A 20,751-nucleotide genomic window follows, 5' to 3' on the forward strand; every position below is an offset into this window, starting at 1 on the left:
ACTCAATGAGGGTTGATTTCTGTCCACCTAGATTTGATTTTAGAACCTGAGGATCACGAAAAAGAAAAAAAAAAATCACCTGAAGAAGAGATTTTTCCCCGTGAAGACAACGGAGACATGGAACAAACACCGCCGAACTTCCTTCTCTGCTTTATTTGAGCTTCTCAATGTCGGTAAAAAATAAAAGCGATTTTGGCTTACAGATACATTCACTCGTCACAGATAAACGTGTTGGCATGACCGGAGTGTCCGTTTAACACCTTCCTCTAAACAACAGAGATACTTTGCCACTTTTTTTTTTTTTTGTTAAACTAGGGCCAAACTTTTCCTTTTTACATATAAAATGAATCAACAGAGAGAATTTAGGATCATAGAACCACCGAGCAAGAAAAATAAAATCTTTACTATATTTGTGTTAGAAAAAAAAAAAAAGAGTAGCTTAACTAACAAATGCAACGAACAGCATTTGTCAATAAGCCTCGAGTACTTTGTAGGAGGAGAACGGTTTAACAAAGTGATAGTCCAGGTTGCCGCAGTGAGGGCACTGCTGGACGTTGCTGTACTCGGAGAAATACTGCATCCCGACTCGGACGTCCACCACCGGCTTCCCGCAGTGTTTGCAGTTGAGACGGGCCTGAGGACACAGGAGACAAGAGGTCGGTCAGCGGGACGCCGGAGTGAAGCATGGAGGGAATGAAACGGGTTTCCCGAGTGGCTCTGAAGGCGTCATTCAGCTGCTAAATGTCACCCCTTGGTGAGTAGATATCGGAGGAATAAACTTTAATAGTTATTACAAGTGCATAATATAAGGTTTAGTGGTTACATTTATTTATTTTTAATCATCCCTGGTCCTCGGAAAAATGTGCCCGTCGTGAAAAGGTCGGGGACCGCTGGCGTTCAGCAGGTGCGTTACCTGTGCCCTAAAAGCTGCAGGCTGGAAAAACAGAAACTTGCTAAAGTGATCCCTAGTTCTGATTGGTTCACACGAACGGTTTCTACCTGGCAACAGGGCGACGCAGCCAGTATATCGTAGGTGTACATGGTGCCCAGCTGGTGCCAGCTCCCGTCCCAGCGCGACTTGCATTTGATGCAGACGATCTTGTGGACGCCTTCTAAACAGTCCACGCAGATGGCGTAGAGGTGCATCAGCCTGCCTGTGGAGACGGGGGAGGACAAGGGTCAGGGGTTCACGTCGATGACATCACGACCTCTGGAAAACGGGCCGTGAACCAAGAACAGAAACACAACAGTGCTTGGGAAACTAACGCAGCTAGTTTGGCTTCGGTATCAAGAATAAATAAATACAAATCAGCGCGGGACAACGTCTTAGAGAGACCTTGGAGGTGGCAGGGGACGTCGTACTCGATCTCGTCGTGGCGCGAGGGGCTGAGGAACAGCGTCCCGTCCACCAGGGGGAACTGCTCGAACACGGGCAGCACTCTGTGGCACAGCGCACAGTTGACCACGTTTCTCTGGCTCGCGCTGAGGGCCGACAGGATGAACCTACAGCGGGGGGGGGGGAGGAGACATCTTTGAACAACAGATATACGGTGACAGACTTTTCAGAACTGACCCTGAAAGTTTGTTTTCAAGCAGTTGAAGTTTTACGTCTAACGATACCGATTACTCCCAGGTGTATTTGAACTCGTCCTGCTTCAGGGACAGCCCACCTCTGACTTTAATAATAATAATAATAAAGCTAGTGCGCAACGCTGGAGCTTCATGCTAGCACCAGCTTGCGGCTGGGCGGAGTGAATGATCTCGCCCTCACGGCGAACTCTTTGACTCTCCGAGGCATCGGTCGGACCGCCTACCTGCGCAGCTCTTCTCCCTGGCCCGCCTGGGCGTCGTCCTCCATGCGGACGTGGTAGGTGTTGAGTTTGTGTCGGGGGACGTGGGTGAGGAGCTCCGAGAGGTCCAGCCTCCTCAGGAACTGCACAGGGTGGGGGTGGCCGCCGTCCCCCCCCGCGCTGCCGGCGGTCAGCCTGTGATGCAGCGGGAGGGCAAAGGAGAGCTGCAGGGGCAGAACGGCGCCGGGGTCGAGGTGCGCTCCTCCGCCGGAGGCGCCCAGGGGGCAGCCCCCGCCGCGGCCCAGCGCTCCTCCGATCAGGAGGTGCTTCCTCTGCGGGTCCATGTGGACGGCCGACTTGAAGAACTCCCCCAGCTGGCGCGAGCCTCGTAACGCCGCCCCGGCGCCCCCCGGTCCGAGGACGGCGGCGGGGGGGAATGGGAAGCCGGTCGGAGGAGACTGCCCTGGGGAGTCGCACGGAGACTTTTGAGGAGCCCCGAGACCGAAAGGCACCGCCGCAGCTGCCCCCCGCTCAAAAGAGTTCTGACGTTCCACCGATTGTCTCCGAGGGAACTCCTGACAAGACGCTCTGTTGGGAAGTTTGGCTCCTCCTACTGTGCCTCCCGTCTGCTTGCTCTTCTTGGGCTCCTCGAAAAGCCCGTCGCCAGGCCCCGCGGCCCCCCCGCCGGACCCGTTCCTGCCCGCGCTCCTCTCGGACGGCTTCTTCTTGCGCTCGTCGGGGACGCGTTTCACCTGATACCAGTCGGTGTCCTTCTTCAGGTGACCCTGGCCGCAGCGGCAGGAGCAGAACCTGAAGGCCAGGTCGTAGCCCTTCTTGGTCCACATGTTCTGCCGGCACTGCTTCTCGTTCCAGGAGCGGGCGCGGCCGATGCAGTTGAACTGGACCAGGATGGAGCTCTCCCACTCGTAGAAGCACTGCAGGTGCATCCAGTTGCCGTACGGGCAGAGCTCGTTGTTGCAGAGCACGCGCTGGTAGTCGTCCTTCTCCAGGTCGATGGGCCGGGCCAGGCTGCAGCAGAGGGGAGTCGCGCACTGGTCCTCTGGACGGAGGAGGAGGAGGAGAGAGGAGGAGGAGAGGAGGATCATTTGACTGATTCTAGGTCAGCAGCTAACATTGCATTTCTTTCTATTACCATTAGCTCATTCAAATTGCAATTTTTTTTTTACAGCTGTCGTCAAAGATCCAAATTTATTTTATTTTTGTATTTATTTATCATTCTATAGAATAATTAGTTTAGTATTGTGTTAAACAATTAGAAAACTTAAAGTTCAAAATAAATCCACAGTAATATGAGATGTAAAAAATATGTAAAACTACACGATGAACTTCATTGATTTTATAAAAAATAAAACATTTGACTGTTTGGAAGACAAATACATCAGGACGCAGCGACTGTATTATCCACTCAGCGCGTCTTGGACCGGATGTGACGCCAGAACGCAAAACTTTTTTCGCAGCTGTTTTACGCCTGGGATGAAGCTGAACTTGAGTCGCTGCGCAGACAAGCGGCGAGGAGGTGTTAGAATTACCCTGGAGGAAGGCCAGAGAGATAGATAGAGAGAGATAGAGACAGAGAGAGAGAGAGAAACAGAGACAGAGAGAGAGAGGGAGAGAGAGAGAGAAACACAGAGACAGAGAGAGAGATAGAAACAGAGACAGACAGAGAGAGAAACACAGAGAGATAGAAACAGAGAGAGAGAGAGAGAGAGAGAGAAACAAAGAGAGATAGAAACAGAGAGACAGAGAGAGAGAGAGAGAGAGAGAAACACAGAGACAGAGAGACAGAGAGAGAGAGAGAGAGAGAGAGAGAGGCCTGCTGCAGCCCACAGACCAAATGCAATCGATCAGTCACGTGCCTGTATCGATCACAAGGACCGGGCGGGCACGAGTGGCGCGAGGCTCCGTTTGACCACGAAGAAGAAATCGTATTTCATAGCTTTACTTTTTCGAAGAAGATCTCGAGGCACCAGCCTCAATTCGCAAATCTACCGATTTAAAAATGCATTGCTTGTCAGGCGCGCTAAAAACGAGCTGGGGCAATAAAAAACTATTTAGGGGTAAATATAAACACCCCTCTAACATTCGGCTAACACCCCACGGAGCAGGTCTCACGCGGAGCGGTGATATCCTAACATTCCCCCCCCCCCGCACGGGTCTTCCTGCGGCCGAGATTTCACCGCCGCTGGGCGCTGAGCTCCACGCTGCACGCGCCGGATCCACGCGGAGGCCTCGCGTCGTGACCGGCCCGCCGCAGCCCGTATTAGCCGATAATTAACGAGCTATTAAAATCGACGCGTCCTTAAAGTCTCGCTTTTCGCTCCGGAGAGACGCGATTTGCAACGTCGCGGCGCGTGCACGTCTCAGTCGCAATAGAAAGCGGCATCGCGAAACGTCCACATCCACGTCCACGTCTCTCCCCTTTCTTCTTACCGCTGGAGCGCTCGCGTCCGGGCGCCGCCGCCGCCGCCGCCGCCGTGGCCGCGGCCGCCGCGCCCCCCGTCGCCCCCGCGCAGGCTCCATTTTCCTGCTCGTCTCCGCTGCTGTTGTTGCGTCTGCTCTTCTTTCCCTTGCTGCTCTTCTGGTTGGGCATTTTACGGGATGTCGGTGCTGCTGCGTCGGCCTCTATCAGCGGCTGCTGTCGGTGCTAGCTGGCGTTTCTGCGGACTCCATTGCTGCGGCGCTTTTGCATTCTCTCACGGCGTCCTCGTGGACGTCCTCGTGGGCTGAAGTGTCCGCCGTGACAGCGCTAGTTAATGGCAATAAGCTGCTATAACCTTTAAGGGCGAAGGCGTGTCCGTTGCTTGTTTTGATTCCTGCTCCGCTGTTTTCTTTCACCCCTGACGTCACGAGGCCCCGCCCCTCGAATTGACCGTCGACTAATTATGCTGCATTCCCGGGCCGTGGGAATGTTTTTATCTCCCCCTCAGCCTGTCTCTCCTGAGAACCAAGGAAAATGGTACCTTGCAATTTAACGATATTTTGGAAAAATATATTTAATATTTAATTTCTCCCAGTCTTAAAACAAAATCTCGTTTCCCTGATGACTGTGATTAATCTTCGTCGTTATCTTCATCACATCAACAAATCAGATGCGGTTTAAACTTCGAGTTAATTCCTTCATGTAACCATTAAAGGCTTCTTTTTTTCCCAGCCGTGTGCATAGCAAGATATAGGTCATATAAAAACGACATTCTGGAGGTCTTTTTGCCTCTGAAACTCTTGGCAGGTTGAAATTTAGAAATGTCATTCTAACTTCACTGACTTCAGAATAGGATCACGGTGGCTGCCTCAGATGTGTCTCGGGAACAAGGTGAGCAATGTCTGTAACCTGCAACTGGTTCAGACCAGTTTCCAGACTGGATCAAAACATAATTATGAGCGCAAAGCCCGTGTGTCATTTCATTGTTCCGTAATGTTTACTATTTGCTCATATTTTTACTTTTCTCAGGCGAGAATGTTGTGGAGAAAAAGCATTAGAAGGCCGACATAAGGGCCCCCAGGGGCCAAAGCACCGCTGGGGCTTGTGATCTTTGTATTTGTGTACATATAATCTGGATGAATAAATATATTAATAAAACAAGTGTCCAACATTTCAAGTCTGCAGTCTGTACCTGCATGACATTTTATTTATGTCTCCTTATTCAACATGATGAATTTAACAGGGGATATTACTGGATGTTTAAAGCTCAACACGTAATGAACAAAACAAGGATGTGTGCTGCTTCTAGTAAAGGCAAACATTCTCAGCTAAATAATTAGAATATAGAAATCCATCACAAAATATTTGATGCAATAGACAACCATTAATGTTTCATTTGTCATGACTTGAACCTGCTCTTTTAGAAACTTTGGTAAAATAACCAAAGTTAAATCTGCTGTGTAAAATCTTTCTTTTCAGAACATATCCAGCATCCGCCACTTCTCCCTCCATGTTTACTACTGGAGCTACCATCATACCCCCATGATGCCTTGCGAGAACTGGACTTCCGGTTATTGAACGGAGCTGGCGTTTTCCGTGGTAGCGTGACGCTAAAGCTGAGTCCTGAAAAGAGGGGGAGATCACGGTTCTCCAAATATCCTTCCGTTGCTGAGGCACCGCTCATAAAATATTATCTTGCACTAACATCTTGCATTCCCCGGTTTGAGCATTTTTGTTGTTGCGCTTCACCTAATTCCGTCGTAGCAATACAAGCGATAGCAAACAAGGTTCCGGATGTACTCAAGATACGGGCTCGTGAACGCGCTATCGAAATAATTCATGAAAGAAAGATTGTATTTATTGCAAATGAATCAGAATAACACAATTAACTCTTAAGTAACATTTACAATATTATTAAACATTTAAATAGCACTTACAATAATTCTGACGGACGATTTACTGTTGAAATCAGGTCCAGCGGATGAGATTGCTGCGTTCACTGTCTGCTCAGAAACTTTTATTATAGAAAACGGGTTGGTCAAGCCACGAAGAGTAAAAACGAAGAATGAACTGGGATTGTGCAAGTTCGATTGAATAAGTTTCACTTCTCTTCTAATAGGCTTCTTCAGTTCTAAATGACTGGTAGAGGGTCCAGATACTTCTACTCCCGTTGGAACAGAAAACAAACAACGGTGAAGGTGTTTTAATTTGAAAACGGTAACCGGAAGTTGACTTTAGCTCTGCGGCGCTTGACACTTGTGGTAGGAATGGCGGCTAAGATTACTAGAGGAAGAAACCCCAAGACCATGAAACTTTACTTGTAACGACCCGGCAGAGGAATTTGTGTCCGGAGACACGGAGAGACGCCATCCTGTTGCGGATCAAAGGGAGAAGAAGCGCTACATCGCGAGATTAGCGCGATAGATGTCAAGGCTGAGGAGGTGGACGGCACTTTGCGACTTGCTAGTTAGCTTAGTGTCAATTGACTTTCAAGGTAGCTGTTAGCTCCGCTCGTAGCTAGCCAGCTGTTGGCTACTTGACTTGGCTGGCCCCAACAAGTTCACTAAGTCGTTGCTTGCATGAAAGCATTCATTGTTTGATTTTTTTTTTCATGGTTATTAACACTCTTTATCAGCAGATAGCATTTGAGATTCGTTACTAGTTTACATTTAACATTATTACTGCTATCCCCCAACGTTAGCTCAACGCTAGCTAACTTGGGAGCTGAAGTCTCGCCCAATCTCGGATCCAGTGGCTCAGAGTTAATCAACAGCTCGCTGTTCTGGATTTCAGGTTCGATCGGGTGCTACGATGGAGAGTCTGACGTTGAGTGACATCGAGCAGAAATATTACTCGGATCTGTTCGTCTATTGCGACACGGATAACACCAAAAAAGTGGCTTCCAATGGGAGAGTTCTCGACCTTTTCCGGGCGGCCCAGCTACCCAGCGAAGTTGTCCTGCAGGTAAGCTAGCGCTAAGCTAGTGCCGGTCCTAAAGTGTCCCCGTCGTGTTGGGTAGAGTACCGGTAGTCCACGAAATGTGTGTCCACTGTTTGATATTTCACGGACTTGTTGTGGTAGCGCCGGCTAGCCTTAGTGGAGTTAGCACTAGTGCTGCGCAGGAAAAAAACCAGACACACCTTCTTCTGGCTAATATTAGCCAGATAAAAGGGATCTCTGTTTTAGCTTTTAGCTGAGAGTTCTGTCTGTAATAAGCATGTAATAACATTTCTTATCTTAGAGCTGGAGGCTGGCATGTTTGCCCTCAAGCGTGTCTTCCAACGTTATGCCTCGCATTAATGCTGAATATGCTCTGTTTGCTCCCTCCATTACATCTTTCTCTGTGGTCGAGCTGAAGTGGAAATCCAGGTTTACGATCTGGATCTGAGATGATGCATATATGTATAATATATATAGCTCAAGCTACTGGTGTAGCGTGACTTAAAATGCCCGGAGTCTACGGTAGATGGATTAGATTTTTGTTACTACGGTATATTTATTGTCGTGCGCTGCGTTCAGGACATGATGGCATCTTATTTTCCCATTGTCCCGCGTTGACTGACAGTCGCTCTGAGTGCATTCTAACGCATTCACGTGGCAATCACTCCAACTGTCATTCATTCCATCGAGACCGCAGCTGCTCTGTCTGCTAGCTTTGAGCTACGAGCAGCCGGTTGGAACCTCTGCAAGCTCATTGTTGTGACCGCAGAGTATGACTTCTTCTCAAGGTCAACAAGGGGGGGAGGGGGGGGGGGGCAGGGTGGCGGTGGCGTACGCCTTCGACTCTCAAAATGTCCTCTGTCGTGGCGCGCGAGACGCGAGGGAATTCACCGAATTCACGTCAATGTTGCTAACTGTTCATCCTTTGCGTGCGCGCGTAGATCACGGAGTTATGCGGAGCCACTCGACTCGGCCACTTTGGCCGCAGCCAGTTCTACATCGCCCTGAAGCTTATTGCCGTCGCCCAGTCCGGGCTGCCCCTGAGGGTGGAGAGCCTCAACTCGGGTGAGTCCGCCTGTCCGAATCCCGGCTCGCACAGGGGAAGCGCAGATTCCAGGGCCCAGCGCTTCCTGTTCAAACCTAACAGCGATTAGAAGAAAGTTTGTGTTTGTGGTTCACCCATATGTGTTTGTAGGGGCAAATATGAGTGGAATACCCCCCCCCCCCCCCCTGCTGTGTGTGTGTGTTGCCACTGTAGATACAAATGCAGTATCATCAGAGGTGATCTGCATCGTTGGCGGCGGGAACAGCTGCTTGTGTTTACCCGACCTCGAACACAAGCGGCTCGTTCTCACTGGATCATTGCAACACGAATTCATCATTTATATATAGTTTAAAAAAAAAAGTAGAAGGAAGTTTAGGGGATGGTTCCTCTTAGCGAAAGACGGCTCCACGTGCGCGCGCGTGTGTGTGTGTGTGTGTGTGTGTTGTACGGCGGCAGCTGATTACTGGTTTACAATCACTTTCTTTATCATTGAGGATTTTACAAACACACACAACAATGGGTTCAGTATGTGGCAGCTACCCCCCCCCGCCCCCCACTCTAAAGGCTGCTTGCGCTAATCTGATGCCATGCGCTCCTTATTTATTTCTGTTCTGAGGATTTCGTTTTACACATTTCAATCTCTACACAAGCATGAAATAAGTGATTGTGTCCGGGGGGGGGGGGGGTGTCCGTCGTCCGTCGCCCCGTCGCCTCATGCTGTGGGCGGATTCCTCTCTCCAGTCAAAGACCTGCCGCTGCCCAGGTTTGTGGTGGGAAAGAACGAGGCGGAGGCGAGGCACGCCGCTCTGTACCAGGACACGGACAGCCAGGGGCTGTACCCGCCGACCGCCGCAGCAGTAATACCCCGACCGCCAGGCAGGGGGCTCCAGAACAAGAAAGCCCCCCCGGCATCCACCTCGCATCCCGTCCACGAGGTCGTCCAGCCCGCTGCGCCCAGCACAGAGCCTCAGGTCAGCAAATTGGAGCTCAGTTCTGACTTTTGTGCTGTTTATCTTAAAAGTATGTGTCACATAATATCATTAAAATATATATACACACACACACACAATAAATGCAGATGAAAGTACAAACTTTGTGCGACACTAAATGGATTAAATATGGACGTATTGATCAGGGCGTTTGATCTGTCGCGCCGTGTTTCATTTCCTCCCGCGGCTGAACCCGACCTTTGGCTACGCTGCTGGAGGAGGGACGTGCTTCCTGTGTTATTTCCCGCTGAATGTTTCCCCCTGAATGTTTCCAGCTGAAGGCAGCCATGTCGGATGTTCAGACGTCGCTCTCTGGTTTTTAATCTATAGGAATAAATCGTTTGCTGCTTGCGTGTGAAACTGCTGAAAAAAAAAAGGGTTTCCGAATGCGCGTCTCTCGTGTCTGATTGTATTTTCTGCCGACCTAGCCTGAGCCGACGTCCCCGGTCGTCTCCCCTCGCCAGTCTCCCCCGGCCTCCCCTCCCTCGTGGAGGAAACACAAGCGGCAGCACAGCGGGGGGAACGCAGACAGGCAGCCGGTGGCGACTGCACCCGGAGCCGTGTGGACGCAGTTCAGAGAACCGCAAGCGGGTAACGTCCGCCTTTAATAAAATGCATCAGCAACTCACCGATGAATCCGTCTTTGTGCCACTTCCTTTTTTTAATTTTATTATTAAACATTTGCTGAGAGTGACTCAAAGCTGCTGCCGGTTATTAGAGGAACGTAGAAGTCATGTGATCCACGCTGTGCTTTCATCAGCACAAAATGCGGCTCAAAATAAAAAGAATCCTCGCACATTATGGGATCTCTGTCCTCTCCTCCAGCTCCAGCTCCAGTTCCCGGGGAGGGAATGTGGTCTTCCCACTCGCCGCCGCCTCCGAGTCAGGAAAGCTGGGTCAGTTTCACAGCGGACACGCCACCATCCAGCACACTCCCAGCAATGCACCCCTCATCTGTCCAGGTAGGGGGCGCTGCTGCGACAAACGCCGCTAGTAGCGTTAACGTCTTCGATCTGACGACACAAAACTGCGCCTTCTGTACCCCAAAGACAAAGTGTTGTCATTGGAATCTGGTCTTCGAACCCTATTTTAAATCCGGATTCTGCGTTTGTCCCTCGCGGCTCCCCGTAGGAAAGCACGCCGGCTCAAACTGTGGCCTCGGCAGCGACGACCAACGAGATCCAGCGGCAGTCCAGCGGCTACGACGACCCGTGGAAGATCACGGACGAGCAGAGACAGTATTACGTTAACCAGTTTAAAACCATCCAGCCGGACCTCGGCGGCTTCATACCCGGTAAAGACGCGGCGGCGGCGCCGCTGCTGCTGGCGAAGTGGCTCCGTGACATCACCAGCGGCTGCTTCTTTGTCTTCCAGGTTCCGCCGCAAAAGAGTTCTTCACCAAATCCAAGCTACCCATTTTAGAGTTGTCGCATATTTGGTGAGTCGGCATCGTCGGGCTTTTTCCCCCCGAGTTGGGAGAGTTGTTTTATTTTTTTCGAGGAATAACTCGCCCTTCTGTCGTGTGTTTTTTTAAAAAAGGGAGCTGTCGGACTTCGATAAAGACGGCGCGCTGACCCTGGACGAGTTCTGCGCCGCCTTCCACTTGGTGGTGGCGAGGAAGAATGGCTACGACCTCCCCGAGAAGCTGCCCGAGAGCCTGATGCCGAAGCTGATTGACCTCGATGACTCAGCAGGTAGCGCGCTCTCTCTCTCTCTCGCTCTCTCTCTCTCTCTCGCGCTCTCTCTCCCTCCTTCGCTCTGACGAACCTCAGGTGTCGTAAAAACCCGATGCTAACCCGTGACCCAACGTTTCCCCCTCAGGGGTCCCAGAAACGGCCGTTGACGTGGGATACTCGGGATCCCCGGTGGAGGTGGCCCCCAACAAGTCCCCCTCCATGCCGTCGCTCAACCAGGCCTGGCCCGAGATCAACCAGAGCAACGAGGTTCCGACCCGCCATCTTGAATTGTATTGTCACCCGAAGCCGTGAGCTTTCGTGTTTGCGTTTCAGCAGCGTAAAAAAAACGCTCCGGGCCGGTTAGACGAAGTCTTTCTTCGTCCGTCCATCGTGACTGATTGTCACGCCGTCCTCTTCGTCATCCAGCATAATTGTCCAACGCCCGTCCTCCCACTACTCGGGACTCGTGGCGCTAGCTTGCCCCCATTCCCATCGGCGACGCCGGCTCGGCCCGATGATGTAAATGTGTGATGTCACTGCACTTGGGCTGACTGTCCTGTTTTTTTTTTTTTCTCACTTGTCTGTCTGTCTCCTGCAGCAGTGGGAGACGTTTAGCGAGCGCTCCTCCAGCTCACAAACTCTGACCCAATTTGACTCTAACATTGCACCAGCTGATCCTGTAAGTCAATCACGTAATCAATCACGCAGGGTTTCACATTAACCCTCGCTGGACTTCTGTCTCTTCCTGCATGGTGTTCCCTTTTAAAAACGCGCTCTGTTGCATCGGTTTGTGCTGTGATGTGGCTAGCTTAGCATCGATTGGGACACCCCCCCCCCCCGCCGCAGTAACATCCACCAATCACGAGCGCTTCCGCAAATGTGACGGATAACTTCCAAGTTGGAACCGCAAAACGATGATGTAGCGTTTGCGACACAGGTCGGCTCTTTGCTTGAGCTAATTTAGCTAGCAGTGTGTAAAAAAAACAAACCCCCAAAAAAACCCATACGCGTCTCCGTTTGTGAAGTTAGTCTATCTTTCGTCATAAATCCATCTCTGTTGTCCCCCCCCCCTTCAGGACACGGCCATCGTCCACCCGGTCCCCATCCGGATGACTCCCAGCAAGATCCACCTGCAGGAGATGGAGCTGAAGAGGACCGGCAGCGGTGAGGCTGAGGGACGGTTTAGTTTAGGGGGCGGGGTTTAAATCACTTAGGAATGTGGGACGTCTTGGTGCCGTGTCTCCAGGACGCTGTGTCCTTCCGCTCCTCGTCAGGGGCGAGGACGGTAATGACAACCCTCAAAAGCAGAACGCAAAGCGTGTCATTAAACACGCTCGGCGCCGGTTTGCTTTTGTCTTAGAGACGGCGGGGACGTAATCTATTCTCACGCTTTCAGACCACAACCACCCGGCCAGTCCGCTGGAACCGCCGGAACTGTCCGAAGAAGTCAAGCTACCTGCTTCCATGAAGTTTGTGGCCGTCGCCACCGCAGGTGAGTCGAGGCGCGCGACGGACGGACGAACGAGCGCTCACTTTAGTTTCTTTCCGTTTTTGTACTGTGAGCCGATAAGTTGATCTCATGGCGACCGTGTTTGTGTCCGCCGTCAAGGCGATGGCTACAGCAGCTCGGACTCCTTCACCTCCGATCAGGAGCCAATCACAAGACAGAGGTGGGTCTCGTTTGATTCGCCGCTCGCCGTCGCCCTTTCACGCTCACGCCGCGCGATGCTTCTGCTCAGGTCTCAGTCCGGTACGTCTCCAGAGGCCCTAAAGGTGGTAGCCCCGCCTCCACCTCCACCCCGCCCCCACCCGTCGCACTCTCGCTCCTCGTCTCTCGACATGAACCGCACCTTCGCCGCCACGTCTGCGGCGGGACAGCCCTCGCAGCCGTCTGCGATAGCGTTCCCGCCTGCCGTGCCCCCTCGGCCGCTGCCCACCCAGGTAAGAGCGGCGGCAATCGATGTGCGATGACATCATCATCATCATCATCATCATCAAACCTGCATTAAGCCGGCGTCCCTCTCCTCTAGTCGTCGGCGCCACACGCCAGCCATCGTGCCGAGGTGGAGTGCGCGCCGGGAGGAGCGGCGCTCAACGCCGCCTCCCCCCAGCAGCTTCCTCAGCAGCCCAATTTCGCCGACTTCAGTCAGTTCCAGGCCTTCGCCGCGTCCGAACAGCCGTCCAGTCTGCCGGAGGCGGACGTGCACAGCGAGCCGGGACAGGTAGGCTCCTCCCCCTGGAGCGACGTCGCTACTGAGCCGTTCGGAGTGCAGAGTCGACAGTTTGACCAGGCGCGTTTTCGATCTACAGGCGGAGAAGTCTTCGGAGGGAGCCGGCCCTTTAAGAACGGTGAAGAGCGACGGCCAATCCGACGAAAGGTCCTCGGCGGCCGTCAACTCCGTGAGTCGGCGTCCTCTGAAGGGCCGCTCTGAATCGAGTGTAATTATTATAATGTTTTCCTTCACGGTCTGTTTTGTTTACTCGTCTTCCCGTCAGGTCAAGGGTCAGTCCGGGCCCCTGGCTCCTCCCCCGAAGCCCGTACGACGAAGGTTGAAGTCTGAAGACGAGCTTCGGCCGGAGGACGAGCAACACGGTCTGCAGAAATCAAACATCACAGCCGCTGTTCTTGCGTCTCAGCCGTCCGTCCCCCGGTAGAAAAAGACTTTTTATAACGTGCTGGTTTTTGTTTTTTCTTTTCCTTTCGTGTGTTTTGAGTAAAAACGGTTATTTGTGACGCTTTCAGGTCGGTAGGAAAGGACAAAAAGTCGATTCAGGCTTCGATCAGAAGAAATAAAGAGACAAACACGGTGTTGGCGCGACTGAACAGTGAGCTGCAGCAGCAGCTGAAGGTATGCGGCCGCCATTTTAGATTTCTACTTTGACATATTTCACATTTCTCCTCTGACTCTGGAATATTCCTTTTTCCAGGACCTGCTGGAAGAGAGGATATCCCTGGAAGTCCAGCTGGAACAGCTCAGACCCTTCTCTCATCTTTAACCAGCGTGAGGAGAACGATTTGAGATGCTGTGGATCTCAGCGTGGCGTCCCCCCCCCCCCCCCCCTCGCTTCCTCCATCCGTCCTTCCACCGCCTCGGCTTTTCCCGGAGGCCTCGATCAGCTCCAGGGAGCGCTCTGTTAAAACGCTTAATCTCAATCGTACACTTACTAATCACAAACCGGAAGGAGCGGCGAGGCTTACCGAGAGGAGATGACGGGAGCGTTGGGGGGGGGGGGGGGCTGCTAGGATGGCGAGGACGGCAGCAGACCGGGAGGGGACTGGGGGGGACAAGATGCCAGAACTACTTGCGGTCTCGAGAGGAGCCGCTGGCGTCCGATGCGTCGCTCTGGGTGACTGAAGACAAGGCGAGGCGTGTTTGTTGCGCTCAACGAGCTACTTAAAGCTAGCGCCTTCATGTTGATATCAAGACCTCCCCCCCCCCCCCCCCCCCCAACTCCTGTCCAAGGAAACAGACGAAGTACATTCAGGAGAATTGGCGGATTAGCCCTTTATTAGCCGTTACTGTAATGTAGCATAAACGGCTAACTCTGTTGAAAGCTCAAAAACTACAAACGGGACGTTGTCTCTTCTTGTGAAGATTAAACAAGAGACAAAGTCCCGCCCGGTCTCCTGCCTCCGCCTGCTTTTTATCTGGATCCACTCCAGAATCCAGCGGGCTTCTTCCCCGTTTGGCGTTCCCACCTCCCAAATCTGTGAAAGTCCTGCTCAAACCTGAACACTTAATCTGCGGAGGGAGACAAGAATCCGTAAGAACGATGAGACAAAGACTGGGGACGAGTCGGAAGCTTTAAAGGGTCAAAGGGGACGTCCTTTCGATGGGAGTCGGTGCCGTCGGATTCTGCGTTGAACATAACGGGCTGCTCCTGGACGGGCCCACCTCGTGGCTGAATCATCCCGGTGACATGAATTGACTCGTCTTCTCTTCCTGCCCCTTGAAGTCGAAGTGTGTGCGTGTGTGTGTGTGTGTGTGTGAGTTTGAGCTGCAGTGATTGGTTAACGTCTGAGCCGTGACTCCTCTTTCCTGCAGGTTCCACCGGATTGTTTTTCTGCATCAACGTTTCTGCTTTCTTTGGTTAATTTCACCCGGTTTAAAAGCAACAACAAAAACAACAACGGCGGCTTCGCCTGAAGGAATTTGAATTTGAATTCCAGCTGCTGGACGGCGTGAAGCGGCAGATGTGAAGAATGGCGTCGCCTTTGGGGGGGGAGGGTTTGCTGTGATTTTTCCAGGGGATTCTGCACTATGCAAGTACGGCCGACTGGACTCAGCTGTTGCTATGGTAGCAGCGGCGTGTCTTAGATCTTCCAGAAACATCTGCTGTTACGTTTTCTGATCCATTTTTGCCTTTTCTGTTTGGTGCTGATGAGCAGCGTCTCTCCTGCTCCCGGACCGGATCAGTGTTTTATCAGGGTGCTGGCTGTAAACAGACGGAGACCAGTCAGGAGGCCTGAATGGCCCGAATGCACTTTGACCCCCACCACCATCTTTTATTTGTCATGTCCGTCTCTTATTATTTCTTTAAAGGATGCTTTAAGGTCACCTTGGAAACAGTCAGGTTTTTGTGCCATTACCCTAAAAGTCTTCTTTCTTTTATACGTGTTTTCTCTCGTGTGTGTGTGTGTGTTTGTGTGTGTGTGTGTGTGTGTGCGCGTGCGCGTGCGCTAAAGCCTTACTCCACTGGCGTTCAGGTTTCCACCGTGGCTGACTGACCTCTCCTCCTCCTTGTTCTACTCAAGGCTCGCCTTCTCTAAGTTTCTCTCACAATAAGTCTTTAAACCCAAAACGCGATCTTGGCAGACAGAAGCAATCAATCACAGATTCATCTTTGATGCCCCCCCCCCCCCCCCTCCCAGATTTGTGCTGTATATTGTATATGATACACACTTTTTGGACTCGTATGTAAATTTGCATTACTTGCTGACTAATTATTCTATTTAATTCCTTCTGGCTTGGCTGTGGGATCCTCGATGTTTAACTGCATGGATGTACCGTATCTCTGCAGAGTCGACTAGCAGCTGTGTGATTTTTACACAAAAGAATAAAAATGGCACAATATTTTAAACACCGGTGTTTCTTTTCAATGGGCTTAAAACACCTCCTGATCTTTGTTGCGAATCTCTAATTTTGATTATTACCGTTAGTTCAGGGGAAAATAAAAGGACGAAGCCTGAAAGGATTTGCGCAGATTTTTAATAGATCTTTAGAGTTATCGTCGACATTAATCAACTTTCAGAGCATTTTTCGTTTCCTGGATGATCGGCGAGTTTCAACTCCTGCAAATCGACCGCTTCGGTCTGAAGAAGCAGAACTTTGGTTTCCTACTCGTCAAATCTGACTGAACTATCGTGGATGAAGAACAAGTTAGATCCTGCTGCGTGAGGAAGCCTGGATGATCCAGCGTATATTGTTTCAGTGCAATGGTACCTTTTTTTTTTTTTTTAATGCTAAAGCTGCTATCTCTGGTCGGAGGTTCTACATCTACTGGACATCTCATGCAGCAGAGCCCAGAGCTCTGATCACAACACGGACGTCTGAGGTTAAACTGTCAGCTTGCAGAAGCAGGACTAACTAGATGATGCCTTCAGGTGCGCTTCGATGGATCCAGGTCAGGAGGTTTATTTGACGACGCTAGAGAAGCAAACGGAAGGTAATCAGATATTTGCGGCACTTTCTTTTTATCGCTCATCTTCCTCGACATGATAAATATTTCGAGGCATTTGTCGTTCCGTCACATTTTAAACATCTCGGCTACCGTTTCTTCCGTCGCGCTTACAGGCTGCTTTCCTTGTAGCGGTCCAGCGCCCGCTGAGCCACCACCTCGGAGAACTTGGGATCGGTCCATGGGATGTCGCCCGGCACGCTGAGGCTCATAGTCGGGGAGTTGAACAGCTGCACGGAGACGCTGGTGTCCGCAGGCGGCTTCTCCTCCCCGGCGGGATTCTGCTCCGTCTCCCCGAAGGTCACCTGGAGTACATTTACAACCACACGAAACCTCGTCAGTAGCCCCGGACGCCCACCAGGCGTGCAGGTCCGGCAGCCCGAGCGGGACGATGGGATCCGTACCGTCTGAACCTGGAAGAGCTTGTCCTCTGTGCCGTTGGCCAGAGACGACACCCAGCCGAACCGCCTGTCCAGCACGTCCAGGATGGAGGAGGTGTTGGACACGTGCTCCTCGAACTTCTTCAGGAGGCCGCTGTACCGTTGGGTGAAGCGTTCGGCCGAGGCCAGCGCCTCCTCCAGCGCCTCCTTCAGGGGGCCCTCCAGGGGTTTCTTGCCGGCGCAGTCTGCATAAAAAAAGGAAGGCGGGGCCGGAATGACAAAGTCAAGGCCGCAGCCGCTGAAGCGGGACGGGACACAAACGAAACGTCTCTCACCGACATGCTGGATGTCTCTGCATTTCTCACACGCTTCACGGAACTTGAGGCAACCGGCCGAGTTGCGGCGGATCTCCCGGCACGTCATCTCGCCGTTGCCGAAAGGTTTGGTGATGACGACGTCTTCGTTCACGGCGCCGTCTGCAAACCGGCGCAGTCCGTCCGAATGGCAAGCAAGGAAGGGGGGGGGGTGAAGTGTTGTGATTCGCTTACCCTCGTCGGGAGGCGTGTCCAGATCGAGGTCCATCACGGCATCCATGGAGCTGAAGAAGCTCGCGTCGCTCACGGGGGAGAACCAGTTGTGGATGTCGAGGAAAGGCGAGCGGAAGAGCGAGCCCAGGCTTCTGGTCCGGCGGCTGAACGGTCCCAGGAAGCTCGGCAGGAAGAACGCCGGCGGGCTGAAGTGAATGTGATCCGCCACCTGAGGAACACGGGGGAGAGACGCCGCGCCCGTCCGTATCCAAGCAACGACGCACCGGGATGATTTAAAATCCTCCACCCACACCTTCATGCTGTCGGCGAACATGCCGTCCACGCCGTCGGCCATCTCCACGTATTTCTCCTCCAGCTCCCTGAAATGTTGGCTCTGCCGCTGCGCCTCCCGCTGCAGGACGCCCGTGTTCTCGCCGTCGATCCAGATGGAGATGGGCGACGTTCTGTTCAGCACGTCCTCCAGCTGCAGACGCAAAGGACAAAAATGGGTGGGCCATCGACGCAGCCAAGAGGAGAGTTGGTGGGGGGGGGGGGGGGGGGGGGGCGGAGCTAAACTCTGACCTGGCGTCCCACCAATCCGGAGCCGCTGCTGCAGGTGCGGGAGTAGTATTTAACGCAGGTGTTCTTCAGGCACGGCTTGCACTCCTCCCACAGAGCCCTGACGGTCTCGTTGCAGACCTCCTCCTCCTGCTCCAGCTTCGCCTCCATCTCCCGCGCCGCGAGCATGGCGCCCTGCGGAACGACACGGGAGCCACCGTTAAGCCACCATCATCGGCGGCGCAGCGGAAGACGCCGCGTCGAAACGATTCCTCGTCCGACCTCCTTCTGCTCCTTGGTCTTCTCCAGGGCGTCCAAAAGCTTCTGGTGGTTTTCGGAAGATTTCTTCATCACGGTCTTCATCTCCTTCACGCCGCTGACGGCATTTTCAATATGCTTGTCCAGATACTTCTCCCCCTGGAGGGAGATCTCTGTAAAAAAAATAAATGAATAAAGACCACGTATTTACTGCATCGACCCTGAATGCGGTTCAGTTTTAACTTGACTAAAACTCACGGGTAAGATCCTCTTTCGTTGGTTGAAGGATGCAATCGACCGAGGCCAGAAGAAGGGCAATCACGGCTAGAGAGCCCTTCTTCTTCATCATCATCATCAGCATCCTCTCTGCCTCTTATGGGTCCAGCAGGCAATGATGAGGGGGAAAAAAAAAATCTGGACCAACACTCCTTAGTGGAGATGTTGTTGTAATGTCTCCTAGCGTCCGCTAGAGGGCGACAGAAGCAGTGACCACACCAGTTCAAATTACTGCACTGATCAATATTGATGAATCATTCAAAGTGAGGACTGATGGAGGGATCTTCGTCTCCATTTTAATCCACCGAACCAAAACTGGCCTCATGTAAGTGTTTCCTGTGACTTTGGTTATAAGTAAAGCGCGTCAGAGCTGGGATGTTTCTGGTATTAGAACATTTTCTAAAAAAGTGAAAAACGAAATGAGTCGAAATGCCTGGAAAAGATGAGCGAAACAGAGGAGGAGAAAAATGAAAGAAAAACAGCGGCTGGTGGGCAGGAAATCAGGAGGGATTGAAAAACGCATAAAAAGAAGGGTGTGAAATGAAATAATGGAGAAAGCAGAGAACTGGCTGAAGCGTTTGCCAAAGAGACGGCTGAAAGGAGCGACTGTTCCGGATTCAATAACCTTTATAAATAGAACTTTATAAAAACGCTTCCTTTATGCTAATTTAATGTGCAATAAAATAATTTCGTTCCAACCAACTGAAATGAGAATTAGAACCAATGAACCACCCTGCGTCATGAACACGCACGCCGCCGCGTGACCTCATTCTAAGGGTTTGGGGAGTTGCGCGCTCAAAGAGCTCGTTGTCACGTGGTCGGGAGGAATTCGGGTCACTTCTAATGAAATGAAATCTTTTGCTGCGTCCATCCTCCGTTCTCTCAGGCAACCGTAAACAAGGTCACCTTGGCTAACAAGCGCAGTCTGATTGGTCGGTCGCGTTTAAAGCAGTGTGAAGCTGAACCAACCGGACAATGACGTCATCTAGCATAATCCGGTTGTTTTGATCCCATAATAGAGGCCTCACCCTCCAGTAAGGAGGATGAGGTCAGCTTTTCTGCAAGTAAATATGAATAAACCAAATAAGATGAGATAAAAAAAAACGTAAATAAACTAATAAATAATATTAATAATTTAAAAAAAGGAGAAAAATAATTTCAACCTAAAATGACTTTCTCGTTTATTCCAATTAATTTATAATTATGAATAGAAATGTGGCAGAAATAGAAACTCTCACGTTTCTAATCTGAAATTAAATGTAAAAAACAACAACAACAACACACAAACAAACAAACAATTTTTTTTTGACTCACCCCCTTTTCCTTCCTGAGACTCCAGACCGCCTGAAGCTGCGTCAGTCTCTCCTGCTGCTCCTTTTTATACCAGCTGGGACGGAGGCGCTGCAGTCACGTGATCCGCTGATGAAGCACGCCGCCCTCCTCTAATGTCCGGTGACACACTTCAAAATAAACGCATCATTATAATTTTTTTCCAAGGCAGGAAACAAGCACAATATATCGGGGTAAAATATGACATCCCGATAGTTAATGTTACCATGGCAACAATCTGTCTCTCCGGGCTTTCTGGCTTCTTTCCAACAGAAACATGCAGCAGAGGTGAAATAGTGACTCCAAGTTGATTTTCCATGAATCAGCTGGTTGTTTTTTTTAGTAAGACTACAAAACAGTGCCATTTTATTTCTTATTTCTTAATTTCCAAGTATTATTTTTTTTAAATTAATTACTTAATTTATCACAAATATTTGCAGTCAAAGAGCAGCCGTTGCCTACACTTTGTTAGTGTCAGTCCTGACCAAATACATTACATCCTTTGGACAAATGCAAAAGAAAAATTTAAGTAAGTAAATGTTTTGTTTAAACTAATGCTCAGATATGAGCCTCCCGTGTGCTCTTATTTTGAAATCCCGGTGACTTTGCCCGGCTCTACTGCATTATAATCTCGGTGTCTTTATGCTTCAGAAGACTTTTCCAGAAGTTTTAAGGCAAATGTGACACTAGGTGGCAGGAATTCCATTCTTAAACAGTCAACTCTCCTTATTTCCCAGACATCCCAACACTGAATACACAAAAAAACAAACATATTTCTGTTCTGTTATCGTGTCCTCGTCTTTAAAAATCCAAATACCAGCATCCTGGATTTCATTATTTCAAAGAGTTTCTTCTGGAAGAAGG

The 20,751-nt window shown here is 51.0% G+C and overlaps 3 protein-coding genes across 4 annotated transcripts; 1 reads left to right on the forward strand and 2 right to left on the reverse strand.

Moving 5' to 3' along the window:
• Positions 1-8: 8 nt before the first annotated feature.
• heca (hdc homolog, cell cycle regulator) lies at positions 9-4,401 on the reverse strand. Its single transcript, XM_068753706.1, has 5 exons — positions 4,242-4,401; positions 1,815-2,850; positions 1,337-1,503; positions 1,000-1,154; positions 9-634 (listed from the first exon to the last, which is right to left on the reverse strand). The coding sequence occupies exons 1-5, from the start codon at positions 4,399-4,401 to the stop codon at positions 470-472; spliced, it is 1,683 nt and encodes a 560-aa protein (XP_068609807.1). The 3' UTR covers positions 9-469.
• Positions 4,402-7,041: 2,640 nt separating this feature from the next.
• On the forward strand, positions 7,042-13,893 carry reps1 (RALBP1 associated Eps domain containing 1). The gene is made up of 19 exons (XM_068753829.1): positions 7,042-7,194; positions 8,112-8,235; positions 8,957-9,186; positions 9,633-9,795; positions 10,030-10,166; positions 10,336-10,498; positions 10,579-10,642; positions 10,744-10,898; positions 11,026-11,147; positions 11,479-11,559; positions 11,957-12,044; positions 12,277-12,372; positions 12,490-12,550; positions 12,620-12,821; positions 12,911-13,102; positions 13,191-13,280; positions 13,377-13,531; positions 13,624-13,729; positions 13,809-13,893. Exons 1-19 carry the CDS (start codon positions 7,042-7,044, stop codon positions 13,875-13,877), a joined length of 2,451 nt encoding a protein of 816 aa, XP_068609930.1. The 3' UTR covers positions 13,878-13,893.
• A 2,180-nt stretch (positions 13,894-16,073) lies between these two features.
• Positions 16,074-19,938, reverse strand: clu (clusterin). 2 transcript variants are annotated; one of them, XM_068753626.1, is made up of 10 exons: positions 19,873-19,938; positions 18,541-18,748; positions 18,307-18,455; positions 18,049-18,219; positions 17,780-17,950; positions 17,488-17,695; positions 17,275-17,415; positions 16,964-17,184; positions 16,674-16,864; positions 16,074-16,528 (listed from the first exon to the last, which is right to left on the reverse strand). In XM_068753626.1, exons 2-10 carry the CDS (start codon positions 18,641-18,643, stop codon positions 16,516-16,518), a joined length of 1,368 nt encoding a protein of 455 aa, XP_068609727.1. In that variant the 5' UTR covers positions 18,644-18,748; positions 19,873-19,938; the 3' UTR covers positions 16,074-16,515. The 2 variants fall into 2 exon arrangements, with proteins under 2 accessions (XP_068609727.1, XP_068609726.1); XM_068753625.1 differs by having other exon boundaries at positions 17,488-17,950.
• Between the last annotated feature and the right edge of the window lie 813 nt (positions 19,939-20,751).

Source organism: Brachionichthys hirsutus, chromosome 20 (genome assembly GCF_040956055.1).
Source record: "Brachionichthys hirsutus isolate HB-005 chromosome 20, CSIRO-AGI_Bhir_v1, whole genome shotgun sequence".
NCBI lineage: Eukaryota > Metazoa > Chordata > Actinopteri > Lophiiformes > Brachionichthyidae > Brachionichthys > Brachionichthys hirsutus.